This window comes from Convolutriloba macropyga, chromosome 13 (genome assembly GCF_964194025.1).
Source record: "Convolutriloba macropyga chromosome 13, txConMacr16.3, whole genome shotgun sequence".
Taxonomy (NCBI): Eukaryota; Metazoa; Xenacoelomorpha; order Acoela; family Convolutidae; genus Convolutriloba; species Convolutriloba macropyga.
Genome location: NC_134480.1, coordinates 40831450 through 40847439, shown reverse-complemented (window position 1 = coordinate 40847439; position 15990 = coordinate 40831450). Strand labels below are relative to the sequence as shown.

At 36.6% G+C, this 15990-nt stretch overlaps 1 protein-coding gene across 4 annotated transcripts in view; it reads left to right on the top strand.

Annotated features, from left to right (window-relative positions):
• The window catches only part of LOC142352232 (uncharacterized), a 69348-nt gene extending 56168 nt beyond the window's left edge, over positions 1-13180 (top strand). For all 4 annotated transcript variants that reach the window (XM_075404690.1, XM_075404689.1, XM_075404691.1 and 1 more), the window contains 7 exons: positions 4615-4742; positions 5372-5553; positions 6128-6194; positions 7018-7190; positions 9409-9490; positions 9791-9958; positions 12598-13180. In XM_075404690.1, the coding sequence (XP_075260805.1) occupies positions 4615-4742; positions 5372-5553; positions 6128-6194; positions 7018-7190; positions 9409-9490; positions 9791-9958; positions 12598-12903 (1106 nt within the window). In that variant the 3' untranslated portion in view covers positions 12904-13180. The remainder of the gene's footprint in view (positions 1-4614; positions 4743-5371; positions 5554-6127; positions 6195-7017; positions 7191-9408; positions 9491-9790; positions 9959-12597) is intronic.
• Positions 13181-15990: the final 2810 nt, after the last annotated feature.

The window sequence follows — 15990 nt, the reverse complement described above, 5'->3', positions numbered from 1 at the left end:
AAAGTCAACCCCTCGGCAGTCGTTTGAGAGCAATTCGGCTAACCTTACTTAAAAGTCTTTGTTAATGACTGTGAGAGAGTGCCAAAAAGAGATTTATCTTTTGTTACCAATTTAGGACGAAGAATCTTAGACAAATGCATGTATGTGATAATTTTGACATGCGTTTTGATGACCTACGTACTACCTGTAAACTTATTGACTAAGTCCAGTTGCCTTCTGGAGTTAGTGACTGTCTTCAATGTTTGCCCTTGTTTTTCTAAATATTGAATGCTACAAGTTCCGTTGTATTGATTATTGTATTGCCAAATCATATTTTGTTCACAATGAAACAAACGCTGGCAAAATTATTAAACATGGTAATGACAAAATGTTTTTCATGCTGCCGTAAGTCTTTTGATGTCTCAATATCTTTCTCAGGTTTTCATTCCAAAGCAGAATTCTGAAATTCTATTTCATTAGGCGCTTAATTTATTGTTACGAAAATATCTGGAATATTTTTTTAAACAACCTGTCATTGTCTGGGCGACCATTTTGTTTATTGTGAGTGTTATTTGAGAGACAGTGGGTGAATTTCAAGATACTAACCCTAAACCAAATAAATATCCCCAGTTCTGTTACGTCCTATAATCAGAGTACATATTTGGCTGTCAGGCTATTATTACTTAACAATCATTAGTTCTGTTCTGCAAATTAGCAAATTATTTAAAATGAAAACCTGCAAATAATATGCACCCACTAAGCGGGCGGGGGGGGGGGGCACAAACGGAAAAGATTCCGATTTCGGATATCACGTCTTGAGCTGACATCAAAATCAAAATCTGCGGGGCCTTTCTCTTTCTATTGCAGGGCCCTCCCCATTACCGCAAACGCCATAATGGGGGGGGGGGGCTATAATGGGAAAGACCCAAATCTAATGAGTTGAGTATAACTCATTCAAGTCTTTCTTTCTGGAAATTTAGACAGTGTGTAAATTATTGGGAATATTATGGATATTTTACGATTGGGTAAATGTTCAGGCGCCAATGTATCGTACCCCGTTATCTTTTGTAGGGGTAACGCGCAATGGGTAAAGATAGGAAATATATCCTGGCTATTAAACATTGCGGCTTATGCGTTCATTTCCTGCCTTGGTATACGTACAAAACAAATACCATTTCGTACCCAACTGCAAAATAACCAACGTGTGTGTGTGTGTGTGTTGTGTTATATCTTGCTATTGTATCTGTGTTGTGTCGTACATAGTAGAGCGGTGGTGGTTTGTGTTTTCCATGGGCAAATAGCGACCCAATTTTGTAACCTGAGCTCTAATGTATTACTATCTCACTCTACTCTCTATCTCAATGCTATTGCTTAGTGTTTAACAGCGGTTTTTGAAGTCAGTGAACATATAAATTTGCCCACAGTAGTAGAAACAGAACCAAATTCTTTTGCTTGACAATTTTCATTTCAGTTTTGGGTATAATTGAACTTTATCTGGATTTGGTTTCGAATTTGCGTATTATAATAGCGGTTGTGATTGGCAACCCGAAATTTTGAACGCCGCTTGAAAGTTAAAATTCATTTTTCTGAAATATTCGTCTTGATCGGTTGCAAATTCAGTTTTGTTTCTAATTTGTCACCCTAGTCTTAATTTTTTTCTATTCAAATTATTAATTTTTCATTTCGATTGGAAATACAATTTCTTGTTACTTCCCCAGAAAATTTTGTCATCTAGACGTTGCCTTTTGGAATTCAGGTCGCACGAATTTGTTTATAGTCCTCGTTTAAAACAAATAATATGGTTGAAATCAGTTGGGGCTTGTCCCAGAAAAACCAGCGCACTCTTATAATTGACGGGCACACATTTACTAAGAAGATCACGACCAACACCAGTCAACATTGGAAGTGTTCCAAATGGAAATCACTCCGGTGTCCCAAGACAGCCATTACCTCTGGAATGGTGTTGGTATCCACGAGGAACGAACATAGTCACGAGATTGTCTTTATTCGCCCTCCAGGCCCAAAGAGAAACAGGAAAAAACCTGGTTTGTTGGTTGGATCTTCTTTTCGGGATTCAACTTGAATTTTTTTTTAATCAAGAACTGGGGAAAAAGCAACTAGTTAAATAAGTTTTAAATCTGTAATGATCATTGATAAGTAATCAGCGAAGAACTGAAAATTGGGCTACCCGACTTCTTAGTGAGAAAAATCCATGCGATCAGTGGATAATTTCTGTTTTTAAAAGCCAGCCCGTGTGAAATAACCATTTTGGGTTTTTAAGTTAAAAATGTTTTTCGGTAGATCCTTTTTTTCGAGTGGGTGCGATTATAAGGATATTATTTTTTTGTCAATTACGCTGGTTCAACTTGACCTGAGGGCGTGGTCTTGTTCTCGTGGTACTCACTTGCTCGTGAGAATCTTGAACCTGTTTGCATTCTTCAACTATTTGTCATTGAATCGGAAATTGTATTGAATCATTTCGTAATTTTGTTTTTATTAGCCTTCTTTAGAGGCTGTGAATGCGATATAATTAATAATTGCTCTCAAACAAAGTTTGTTGCAATTATATTAGTCATGTGACCTTCTTAAATTTAATTATTCGCTTGACCGATTTTTCGTCTGGGGACTGAGTTCTAACGTTTTAGAGAACTAAAAGTACGACTGTATTGCATATCATTTGAAAGAAAAGTTTTCTTTTTTTTCTAATTTTGTTTTTCAGCAATTTCAATAATGTTTTTCTAATTCATGGTCACTGTTGAAATCGTTTGACCCGATAGACCTTTTTGGTGCTTTGAGATTAGAGACAGCAATATGCCCAGATAATTCCATATTTCCAGATTTAAGTGTCAAAAGTTTTCACTAGTAATCCAAAGCGTTCGACCCCCTCCCCTGAAACCCCCGTCAGCCCCCCCTTCCAGCTGCACTCACCCCACACCCCTTCAATTAAGCTAAACCTAGCTTCTCTAAACTGTAGCTAACTACTGACGAAGCCAGCCGCTTGCCAGTCGTTTGAGAGAAATTCTTTCGACTTAAGTGGGTTATATTTAAATCATAACAAAGCATTTCTGGGTTAAGCCCTTTGGACTCTGTAAGAAGTAATTTTTTTGGATCTGCTTTTTAACTGATCTTCAACATGTGAAAACTGAAACAATTATTGTCAACATGTGTTCGTTTTTATGCAAAATTTTTGCTTAGTCGTTGTGACTTCTTAGCAAAACCTTTCTTGCTCAGTTGAGCAATTCAAATTGAATTTCCAGCTTCAAAAACGGAAAACAGTAAGGCCTGATGGTATTAAGTTTAGGCGCAGCTCTCTCAGAGCTTTAGTAGGTTCTAAGTGTACGGTTCACTTAAGCTGCAGAGGAGTGCTTGACAGTCATGTTTTAAAGAATGATCATGTCCCTCTCCCCTTTTACCTTCTCACTCGCTTTTATCTTCGTCTTCTGTGGCTAGCCTCCGAGTGCTTAAGTTTGCTGTATTTAAAGCCAACCCCTCGCTTGTCATTCGAGAGCAATTCGTCCAACGGTTGTGTTGCTTTCTCATTAAGAACAGTTTCTATTGATGTTCAAATGAAGACTCAGTAAATCGATTAATGTTTTCAGTTTGTGATAAGTTTTTGACCTTTACACTATTTTTTTAAACTAAATGTTTCTAAATATTTAGTTTATTTTTTTGGTCTTTCCCTCTATAGCCCCCCACCTTATCTTAGTGGTCAGATAACCTATAGCCCCCAACTCCCAATCATGGTAAATATACCATAATAGGGGGCTATAATTTCATGGGGGGCTATAATTGGAAAGGTCTAATGTTTGAGCTTTGCTTGTTTTTTTTTCAAGCTTTGCTAAGTTTTCTTATCGTGTCAATTACTCTCATTATTAACAGGCATCGATCTCCCTCTAATGCGGTATAGTATAAATCTTCTAATGGTTCCAAATTTTTGCTAATTGTTTTTATTGAGTTAAACACCATTTATTTTTGAACAGTTTTAGTTAATATGCCTTCATTTGTTGTAACTTAGTTGCTTAGTGAAAATAATGAACAATTTTATATGCTTCCTCCTAAATTGAGATCTCCGAGCTGACGTTCAAGATCAATGCTTTTGACGACAGTTGATTTCGGTATATTTGACGGTTTTGACTATAATTCAATTTGACTATATATTGTACCGAAGATCTAAATTATGTCGATTGCTCTTATAGTGAACCTTAACTTGGTACAGACAAAGATGATAAGCATCCAGCTCATGTTGTTACACGTATATTAAGCTGATATAATTTCTTGGTGAGCCATTAACTTTTTCATTTGATAAGCGTCTCTTGACATTATTAGCAATTATTACTATAGTTTTATCTGCTTTATTATTTCCCAATGCAAATTCAACTTTCTTAAGCATCTGTTCAGCTATTTCAAACTTTCTTTTTCAGTTCATTTATTATTTCAAACCTGGCCATTTTGCCTAAAGGCTTAATTTGATCATTGAATTTTCATTTTTGGTTTTTAAAATTGTAATACTACGGTGTATAACGGTGAAAACTTGGAGTTCAGTGTTGTAATTTCAACCTTTAAAAGGCTTGTTAGCTGTACAACTATTACCGAAAAATGTTCTAACGGAGCTCTGCAAATTGTGTATCATTTTAGGCATGAGTATTGGTGGGGAGCCCACACCTGCGGTGGCACCCGTGCCTGAGATTCCGAAGCCAGTGCTCCTGATGAACAGCAAGTACCTGGCCAGGTATCCAGTGCCACAGGACAAGAAAGACTGGAGTGTAAGTCACGCGTCTTTTTCATCAATGACGAACTCTATTCGGAAATCGAACCTTTCTTTTCTACTTTTAAAATTACATCCTCGTCTCACCAAGTGAGCGAAGAGACTGAATTTATCTATCGAAGTACAAGATCAGGCTGGTCATGAAGATTATACTGCAACATTGGAAACCCGATTGAGTGGGTTGCAATTTGAAATAGTTTCCAACTGACAATTTGATCTGTTCAAGATTTGAACTAAGATGGAATAACTAGATTCCATCTTTGAACAAGATTTGATGGAATAACTAAGATTCCATAGAGATGTCTGAAGAGTTATTTAAATATTCATAATTCAAAAACACTTTAAAAATATGCCACCCCATGCAGTTTCGTTGGCATCAAGCGACCCTAATGCGTACATGCTATTGTAGTTTATGGGCTAGAAATAATGTAGTACTTATAACAAACAATTCACAACTTGAAATGGGGGCCGGGGTAAAGACCAGATTGAAATGTTTTGCTTTTGCAAATGATGTAAAATACTGACCACAGGAGACGAAAACCATCTAAAATGAAAAGCCTATGAGTTGATGTTAAAAATCCCATTTTGATGATTTTTTTCTGCTATTCTTTATAATGTGTATTACAGGTTGAATTTACTGGGTATGCTCCTATTATGTACAGTGCTGAAGAGCTGTACACTATGGGCAGGAGCAATGATAAGCAGAAGGAGGCTCTCATGACAAGAGTGAAGGCGGAGGGGGGATACGAGGCCAGGATGCTCTATTACCCACCAGTCTGGGCAGACCCAGAGATACTCGGAATGTCACCGTAAGCAGACACCCTAATAAACTACTGAATGTCTGGCGCTAAACATGCTTCGCAAGGCTTTAATCAAAATTTTTTGGCATTCTCTAAATGATATCTTCAATTGTTCTTGCCGTTTTTTTTTGAACTGCTGTTACTAGGTCGTGTCAAAAGGACTCTAATTGCTTTCCTCGTGTTCCTAATGGACTAACTTGATTTTTGTTGTCGAAATTGGCGTATCTCCTCAGAGGTACATTGTCTCTTCTAAAGAATCCTCTTCTAATGCAGTGCAATAATTGTACCAAGAATGCTAATATTAACTCGCGGGGTTAATAGAAATCGTAGTTTTTTGATTTAAACTTAAAATCGAGTTTGAGGTTCAATTGTAATAACTGGTTGCGGAAAAAACGCACTTCATATTAAGTGACCTGCTCATGTATCCATTCCTATCTCTGCGTTTTTTAAAGGTTTTCAGTTTTATCGCTTCATCGAAAGCGAAGTCTTGCGAGCTCCAATTTTGAAAGCCCAATTTTCAAGCAAACATAATATGGAGCTCTTGTTGATCCATGCCATGCACTTGTTTTGTTGTTGTGTTTAGAAAGGATAAAGAGACCTTCTTCAAGTTCAATCAGAGAGCAATGGTCCCATATCATCCTCTTCACCAGGTAAGAACAGTACCTATTCAAATTAACATCACCCATTTGTGAGAATTTGAGAGCTCATCATACAGGATAGTTGCTTCAAACACTCACATGTTCATTTTAAAATGCCGATAGTGCGCAGTACCAGAAGTCAAAATACCACAAGATCCTATGCGCTCAGCTAGAAGTAATGGTTATGTGACTCTGCTTAAAGTCAACAGAGAACTTCTGGCGTTTATCGAGAACCGCAAAGCTGTTCTCAATATATTAAGTCAGAATTTCGTAACTTCTGCAGAGTAACTTAACCATGCTTAAAACACGAAACGCGCACGTTTCAAAATGACGATCGTCAACGGAAGTCAACTTCTGTAATTCTAGCAACTTCTGGCACTGCGGACTTTTGGCATTATAAAACGTGCACGTTTCGTGTTTCAAGCTAGCTTAAGTGACTGGAGAGGTCATTTCAAATTCTGCCGAAAGCTCGAATCGGTAAAGGGTTCTCGATGAATGTTGGAAGAAGCTTTGTGAATTCATTAGTTGGATTTTTGAAAACTTAATTCTTAGTTAAACAAGACAATTATTCGAATATGGGAAAAAAGTATTCCAATGGGAAATGGGAAAAATGAATAACTGTTTATTTGTTAGAACGAAACATCTTTGCAGCTCCTACTACTGTGTTGTACAAGCTATTGTTTGGAAACTTTGCATGATGGTAAAAGTCCACAAAGAAAATTTTTTTTGGATTAGATTTATACAAGTTCATTTTGATCACGCACACACAATTGAAGTGCCAAAAAATTGTGAGTACTCCTCATTTTGGTTATCAATGGCTTTGTGTCACTTTTAGCCCAAAAATGGACCGAAAGAGCAGGAAGTGAACAGAGTGTCCTACTTGGGCCAATATCTGTTAGACCCCTCCTCGGGTGCCCCTCTCAACCCAGCTGGCAGAACTGGCATGATCGGACGAGGGCTGTTAGGCAAATATGGACCCAACCACGCCGCCGATCCAGTAGTGTCTTGGTAAGATATCACTATGCGTCAATAAGTTCTTGATTTTCAGAAATATAGTGACTAGCCCCCCCCCCCCCCCCCCTCCCCCTCCCCCCAGAGGTGTTAGCTTCTAGTATGTTTTAACGATAATTAAAAAGCAAAGGAAATTTGATTTGATTTTTGAAAACTATTTGAAGTTAGAGACAAAAATCCGTTACTAGTTAATTTAACAGTTAACAAGCATTCAATAATAACTCAATTGGCACAAGAATTATATCGTAAAAGTTACTACTAAAATTTTAACCATAATAAGTTTGTTTCACGCGCTGTCTTTGAATAATTCGAATGAAACAGATCAGCGTAACTTCTTAAAACCCAACTCATTTTTAAACGCCAAAAATTTTTCAGTTTTTAATATCTAAAATTTCTCTCAGCGGCTATTATTTAGGCGCTCTCCTTTTTTCTTACGACTCGATTTAAAAATTTTCAATTAAAAATTTTTAAATTTTTAATATCTAAAATTTCTCTCAGCGGCTATTATTTAGGCGCTCTCCTTTTTTCTTACGACTCGAAGAGGAGTATTGGTGGAGCGTCTTTTTTGATGGTATATTTGTTGGAGTGTATTTGAAACAGGAAGTGAAAATGCATGAAAACAAAGTGTTTAGGTCACATTGCTGAAGAGCAAAGAGAAGAGAGTGGTTTTCTGTCCATGCCATATTTTTGAGAGAGAGCGAGAATAGTAGGTGGGAAAATATTTTCGTTAAGCGAGCAATTTGTTTGATCACGTGAGGCATTTTCAAATTTTTTTTTGGGTTTAAATTCAATTTCTGTCAAAGAAGTTTGCGTTGTTTGCGCAAGGTAGAAATAGTGCGCTTTACCATGTTTTACCTTTTAGCTGTTTTTGTATTTGTCTTCAAATTTTTATAGAATTTGGCGAGTTCTGTGGTTCAAATTAGCTGTTATAGTTGTTTTGTTTGGCTTTCGATCCTTTAGTTTTTGATTTTGAGTTGTGTTTTTTTAACATAATTGATTAAGTTTAAGCAAATTTTGGCCGATTTTTGTCTGTTAGAAATTTTGCGCATTTTAAGCGTCTCGCAATAGTTTTTCTTGTTCAATCTTAAATTTGGAGCTATTATATAGGTTTTCTTCCTAAAGGTGCTATTGAAGGTCAGAGAGGGCACTTTTTACTGAAACAAATTATACAAATTGCTAAATTTTTTCGGGATCGTTTTTTCGTTCTTTGCATTTTTTATTGTTTAATAAGTTTTCCCAGGTGTTAGGTTTTTAAGTGCCTGAACAGAAGCAGTAATAAAGTATTTTTGCCAAATAATTGATGGGAAATATCATTTTTGCATCTTGTGGATAATTTTGTTCAAATGTTTTGTCGAATATATATTTTTTTCTACCTTGTCCTTTCTTTGCTTTTTCCCTAGATTGTCTTCTATATGAACAATTTTGTCGCTTTTTCTGTCTATCGGAAGTAGTTTTTTTGAATAAGAACTAACTGTGTCGAAAAGTTTTAGCATGTTGTTTTGGAGCGCCAATTCTCAATGAAATTTTTTAAATCAGATTCTTAATATCTTTTTGTTGTCGGTTACTTTTCCATAGATAATTTGCCTGTTATTATTTCAAACTGATTAGCATAATCAGTTATGAGGCTTATTGTGTTAGTTAGGGTAGTCAATTTTCTACTCCAAGTCGTTTCAGGAAGTCTTCCGAGCTATATTTTTAAATTCGCTTTACCTTTTGATCGCGTTTTTCGTTTTACATAAGTCACGATTTTCACGCTTGACTTCTGACTTACTTCAGTCAATGTGTCAACTGAATGGACTTTAAATTCTTTAACGCATTGAATTACGCAATATAGTGAATACGGTCAAAGTCAAAAGAGCAAAATCAAAAGATCAAAAGAAACGATAAGCATTTAAAGCCCGGTCATTAAGTCATTGTGCATTAGATCATCAAAGTTCATTAAAGCGATTGCTAGCTTGCATTAGTATTATGCTTAATAGCGTTCAGTTTAAAAGCTGAATTAAATGTAATTTCAGAATTGAATCGAATTTGCACACCAAAAAAATTTCGACACAGACATATTCTGTCAATTTCTCTTTTTTTTGTTTCAATCCCAATGAGCGTCAAGCGGGTCAACGGCGGCTATTTTTCGGCAATTAGCCGGCTATGTTTATTTTGTTTAGTTCCTATGGAAATGTTGATAAGATTCTGAACTGAGCGGCTATGTTTGTTTCAGTTTCTCCTCCGACACATCAACTAAAACCCTAGAACTTGCCCTAATTCAGCGAAGAGACACGAAACAGTTCGCATTCCCAGGGGTCAGTTTTTCATTCTGCACTTTGTTGAATTTAATTCTTCCTCAAAACCTGAATCAAGAACATCGTGCATGCGTAGTGCTTTTCGTGTTGTCATTTAACTTGTTGTTCCTTCAAATTGCCATCGAAAACGAAAGAAACCGGGGTTTTTAAAGCTATTGTCTTGTAACGTTAATAAGAGCAGTTGCATTAAAGGCAGAGATGCATAAGAACATATTAATTGAAGGCCCAATAATTTGGATCTTTTCCGTTTGGTCAATTTGGTCTAGATAGTGTAGATATCGAAGATCTGGTGTTTACCAGGGCATGGTGGACCCTGGAGAGAATGAGTTGTCTGGCACTGCAGTGAGAGAGTTCTGCGAGGAAGCGGTGGAGGGTGACAACCAGGCTGCTCTCTCCCCAGAAGAGAAGAAAAAGAGGAGGAAGGAAATGATCACTCGCTTCACTCAACACAAAGTCATGAAACAACCGGTAAGGAAAATGACATAACATATCTTCTCCGTTGGCGCGCCCTTCTAGCTCTGTGAGCTTTTATTATTTGCAATTCAATGCAGCGCACATTTTATGAGCGACTGTCAAGCGGCTAGACTCATTGAGCGACTGTCAAGCGGCTATTATTTAGGCGCTCTCCTTTTCTTACAATTCAAAGAATTTGAAATGTATTGGGGCGCTGTCTTTTTTTAAGATCTGTTCACAAATTTTCATTATTGTTGAAGTCAGATTGGAGTAGTGATTTTGGTCACGCCGAAAAAGGAAATGGAGCGAAAAAGCGAATGATTTTGCGGCGTGGATTTTTTTCGCTCTAATTTTAAAGTAGAGTGAGAAAACGGTGTAGTAGAGTAATTTCCCAATCCATTCATAGTTCATTCTAGGCCTAGTTTTTTTGTTCGAATCAAATTTATATTTCTCGCTAGTGGTTTTTCTCGCTAGCGGCATTTTGACATTGATTTTCTGTTTTTTTTTCCTTATTTTGATCTGATTTTTTTTGTAAATGGTTTTCCCAAGTCACTCATAGTCCGTTCTAGGTCTAGTTTTTTTGTTTAGTCAATAAAAATTCTTTGAATTGTACGTCAGGACTTGTCCTGCTATGTTTTTTAAATTCGCTTTACCTTTCGATCACGTTTTTCGTTGTACATAAGTCACGACTTTCACGTCTGACTTCTGACTTACTTCACTCACTGTTTCAACTGAATGGTTTTTTTAAAATCCAATCACTCAATGAATTGCGCAAGATAGCGAATACAGTCAAGGTCAAAGAGACGGAATAAACCGATAAAGCCCGGTCATTAAGGCATTGAGAATTAGGTTATCAAAGTTCATTAGAGTGTTTGCTAGCTGACATTGGTTTTAAGCTTATTAGTTTTCAGTTTAGAAGCTGAATTAAGTATAGTTTCTGAATCCAACTGAAACTGCACGCCGAATTAGAACACTTTTTGACACTGAAAAAAATTCTGTCAATTTATCTCCTCTTCTTCTGATTCAATCCCGATGTGTATCAAGCGCGTCAACGGCGGCTATTTTCCGGCAATATGTCGGCTATGTTTTAGTAAGTATTTGCGGGAGTTCATTTTATCGAGGGGGGCTGTGTTTTGCAAAATTTGAAATAACTATAGTCTCCGTTCGTCTGGCGTCAGCTAACTACTGCATTACTCATGACGAAATAGTTTCAGGAAAGAGCATATTATATTCAACGTAGGGGTAGAATATTTTATTAATAGCCGTGAAGCGATAGCGGCTATTATTGGGTATATCATGGTTTTTTTACAAGTCAAAGAATTTGAATTGTATTGGGGCAGTCTTTTTTTAAAGATCTGTTCACACATTTTCATTTTTGAAGTGAAATTATAGTAGTGATTTAGTCACGGAAGTGAAGCGAAAAAGCGAGTGGTTTTGCAGCGTGAAATATTATCGCTCTAATTTTAAAGTAGTGAGAAAACGGTGTTTGAACAAAAATTTGCTTTCTCGCTAGTTGTTTCTTTGTTCGCATGCGTCATTTTTAACTTTGATTTTCTGTTAACTTTTTTCAAATTTCTTTTGATCTTATTTTTTTAGAAATGTTTTTCCCAATTAACTCATATTCCCTACTAGGTGTAGTCTTTTGTTTATTCAATAAAATTTCTTTGAATTGTACGTTATGACTTGTCGTGCTATGTTTTTTTAATTCGTCGTCTCCATCGATGATTCTTGTGACCTGCTTTCTTGGAATTGACTTTTTCAATTTCAGCGATGTCTATTGCTTTGCAGTTAGAAGTTGTTTGCGTGCCGTCATTTGTTCTGCTTTTAGGTCAATTGCGTGAGCTACCTCACTAAAAAAATTGACTTCTGAACTCGCTTAATGAAGTTTTGAATTTTATGAACTTTTACTAGTTCAAGGTCAGTGTGCAACTAAGTAGTGGCGAACGTATATGCCCTAAGTCTTGAGTATTAGAGTCGAGTTTTTGACTTTGAATATTAATTTTGAAAAGGCTCTATTAGGGTTTTCTTTTTATAGAGGCTACGTGTCTCATAAAAATGACAGTCCGAGTCTAACCAAAAGTCTAGTGGTCTATTAAAGGACTGATGTTTATTATGTCTATCTTATTTCTTTAGTTGTTTCAATTCATGGAAGGGCGCAAGCGTCTATTGTGGCTATTTTCCGGCAATCTGCCAGCTATGTTACCCCGTCCGTGGTTAAATCTCGCATAAATTATGCAAACTTTCTAATAATGAAGTCAATGAAACTGATGATGTTTTGTAAACAGTAAAGTATAGCACTGAGCAAACCAAATTTTGGTCGATCTGATAAAACCGAGTTTTTTACTGCATCCACTTAATGAGTTTACCTTGAGAACAAGAATACTTATAAGTGAGAGTTCGCATTTAACTATTGATACGTGTTTGGGCTTTTATGGAGTAACTTTAAATTCAGAATTTTACTATGAAATTTTACATGATCAGAACTCATAAAATGAAATTTTACCATGAAATGTCTTTCAGAGTGCCGCGATCAGAAATCATAATGAAATTTTTATGATTCAGTACTAAAAGTCTATGATACTTGGGTCCGGGTAATGTGGATAATTTTTATCCGAGTTGGGTGGCGTACATAATGTGCTAGTGAATTCTTGCAGATAATTTCGAAAGTGGTGGATGACCCTCGAAACACAGACAACGCCTGGATGGAGACGCAAGCTTTCTGGTTCCACTTCAACTCAGAGGCTGATCTGGGGCGCAAGTTGCAGGCTGGTGACGATGCACAAAAAGCGCAGTGGGTGAAACTGGACGACAACTTTGACATCAATTCCCTATATGCTGACCACGGCTCTATAGTCATCAAGCTATTCCAAGTGATCTTGGAGAACCAAATGCAGTCGAAAGACTTCGAAGGTCTCACAGTGCCTAAGAGTATCCAGGAAAAGCTGAATGTGGACTGTTAGAAATGCCATAATTGTCTCTCCTAATGAAAGAAAGAAGTGGAAATGAGATTTCAATCAGTTTTTATCAAAACGATTTTATTGCAATTTGAAAATGAATTCAATCAAGAAGTATTTTTTGTCTTCATGTATATAAATGTCTATCGAATTGATACTAGAGTGGTCATAAAAATTGTTGTGGGTTGGGCGAACAAATTTATTTTCTATTTTTGGAATTGTCAAATAAATGTGAACTTTAAAAGCGCTATCATGTTGAATTAATTAATTCTTTCTGTCTTCAGCGTTTCCATTGTTTTTACTTTAAGAGTTCATCACAAATGACGTTTGTAGCAATTATAATAGTCCTGCGGTCTTTTTATGCGATTGATCGATTTTTAGGCTCACGCGTTTAACTTTTCGGCCTCAAAAAGGGGATAAACAGGTAAAGCCCGGAGGGCAATAAGCAGCACTCTTAGAGCTCACTAGTCTCAAACTGTGCAATTCACCGAACATGCTCAGAAAACATAAAAGCAGGGTGCAGGGACAATTTTTAATTGGCGGTTTGAAACCCCCGCTCCAAATCCCGCCTCATATGCCCCCCCCCCCACTGCAACTATGTCTGTTGCTAAAACTGAACGGACTGTAAGATGAGTTACTGAAAGGCTCTCATAGTCAGGGCTTCTCTCTATTAAATGAGTATTCTGGGTTTCGAACGCGTCCGTGGTCGGAAAATTTTGCACCCATTAAAATTCTTAAAGCTACAATTCTGCTTTTGACATCCTGTTGTTCATAAACTATTTTTCCAACGGTAGTTGCTTTTAATTTTTTTCTCGATAACCAGAAAACTGATTCTGTTTTATCGCAAATCTCCTTATCTTTTAGGTCGTCAGAAGATTCAGTACTTGGTTTGCTATCTATCCACTTTTTAGCGTTTTTTTCGGATGATCAAAATTTTCAACCAACAAAGTTGCATTCAGTTAAACAATCAGATGAACTTGCAACTTTCACATGCTAAAAACTTTCATTTTCCAAAGATGAGTTAAAAATTGGAAAAACGAGTTTGCGAAAATGATTAGAAGAGTTTGCGAAAATGATTGTAAAAAATTAGAAGCGCAATAATAGCCGCCTAGAATTGCTGACGCGGCTATTATTGCGCTTATAAATTTTTACAATTCCAAGAATTTGAATTGTATTGGGGCGCTGTGTTTTTTTTAAAGATCTGTTCACACATCTTCATGATTTTTGAAGTCAAAGTGGAGTAGTGATTTTGGTCACGCCGAAACAGGAAGTTGAGCGAAAAAGCGAGTGGTTTTGCAGTGAGTAATTTTTTCACTCTAATTTTAAAGCGGAGCGAGAAAATGGCGTTTGAACAAAAGTTCCTTTTCTTGCTAGTGGTTTTTTTAATAGCCGCACAGCGATAGCTGGGGCTATTATTGGCCTTCTCTTGGTTTTTTTTATTTTGTCGTCGCGATTTTGTTACGACCATATGACGTCACAGCCACTTCAAATCTGCTTCTTGTTCATTCGTTCATGCAATTTCAACTGAACTGCGTGTGTGACGTCATTTTTTGCTCTTAGTGGAGCGAGTTGTTTTGTTCATTCGCGTGATTAAATTTTTGGTCACACTTTGACTTACCTCACTCTCAAAAATGACTTCCTCACTTTGAAGTTGACTTTTATTTACTTTAATTCAAAGAGATAAGGTCAAATGGGTGTTTGTCACTCTAAATGACGGTTATTTGAGAGCAGCTAATAGAGGCAGCAAAAACTTATGCATAATTTTAATCAAAATATACTATAATCAGCCTTCAATGAAAAGACGTATTTTTTGGTCAGTCTTTTTCATTGTTTATTTTTTTTTGAAACCGCAGATCTACGAAGCTATTGCGGCTATTTTCTGGCAATCTGCCAGCTATGTTGATCACATGTGGCAATTTCACTTTGATTTTTACTGTTTTTTTTCTTTCATTTTTTGATCGTTTTTTTTTACTAAATGTTTTCCCCAATCCATTCATAGTCCGCTCTAGGTCTAGTTTTCTGTTAAGTCAATGAAAATTCTTTGAATTGTACGCCAGGAGTTGTCCTGCTATGTTTTTTTACTTCGTCTGACAGATTTTTGTTTTGTCTTACCCTGACGTCTTGGCGTTGACTTTTTCAATGACTTCAGTGGTTTCTACTGCTTTGCAGTTAAAATTTGTGTTCGTGACGTCATTTCTGCTTTTAGGTCAATTGCGTGACTTACCTCACTCAAAAAATGACTTCTGAACTCACTTATAGAACTTTGAATTTTTTGAACCTTTACTAATTAAAGGTCAATAGTGTGCATCTAAGTAGTGCCAAACTTAAATGCCCTAATTCTGAGTAATAGAGTATTGAGTTTTAATATCGTATAATAATTTTGTAAAAGCTCCATTAGGGCCTTTTCCTTGTAGAGCAAATGTGTCCCATAAAAATGACAGTCCGAATCTAACCCAAAAAGTCTAGTGGTCTATTAAAAAGGTGGTGGTCGATCTGTCAATCTAATTTCTTTAGTTGTTTCAATTCATGGTAAGCCACAAGCGTCTACCGCGGCTATTTTCCGGCAAGCTGCCGGCTGTTTGATTTTGAAGACTTAAGCTAGCATTGAACATTAAACACATATTTGAAAAGTTCTCGAAAGCTGTTTCGTCAGGCGGAATGCATTCTGGGCTCCGTTTTTTCGACCTTAGCTCAAGAAAAAACAAATCTCTTTATATTGTAACAATTTCTAAACTTAAGTTATTGGAATTACAATGTCCTTTGATTTGTCAAATAAATCCAAGCAAAGTACCAAAAACGATTATCGGGTACAAGTTTTGGCTTTCAAAAAAAATTTTTTAAAATAGAGTTTGAATAAGATTTGTAACATGATTTTTGTTAAGAGTATCACCTCTTCTACTTTGACTTGGAAGTTTCGACGAAGGGGCATATGTGCGTTTTGCGAGTTGGTTACAAAGCTAGGAAATACTGCGAAGCCGCTCTCGGCCCTCACGTCAAAATTCCTCAAGTTAAAATTGCACTAATGCTTTCCAAAGCTTCTTGGAGCAGCATCGAAACTACCAAGGCTTCGGAATTGCATTAGCTCTACATAAT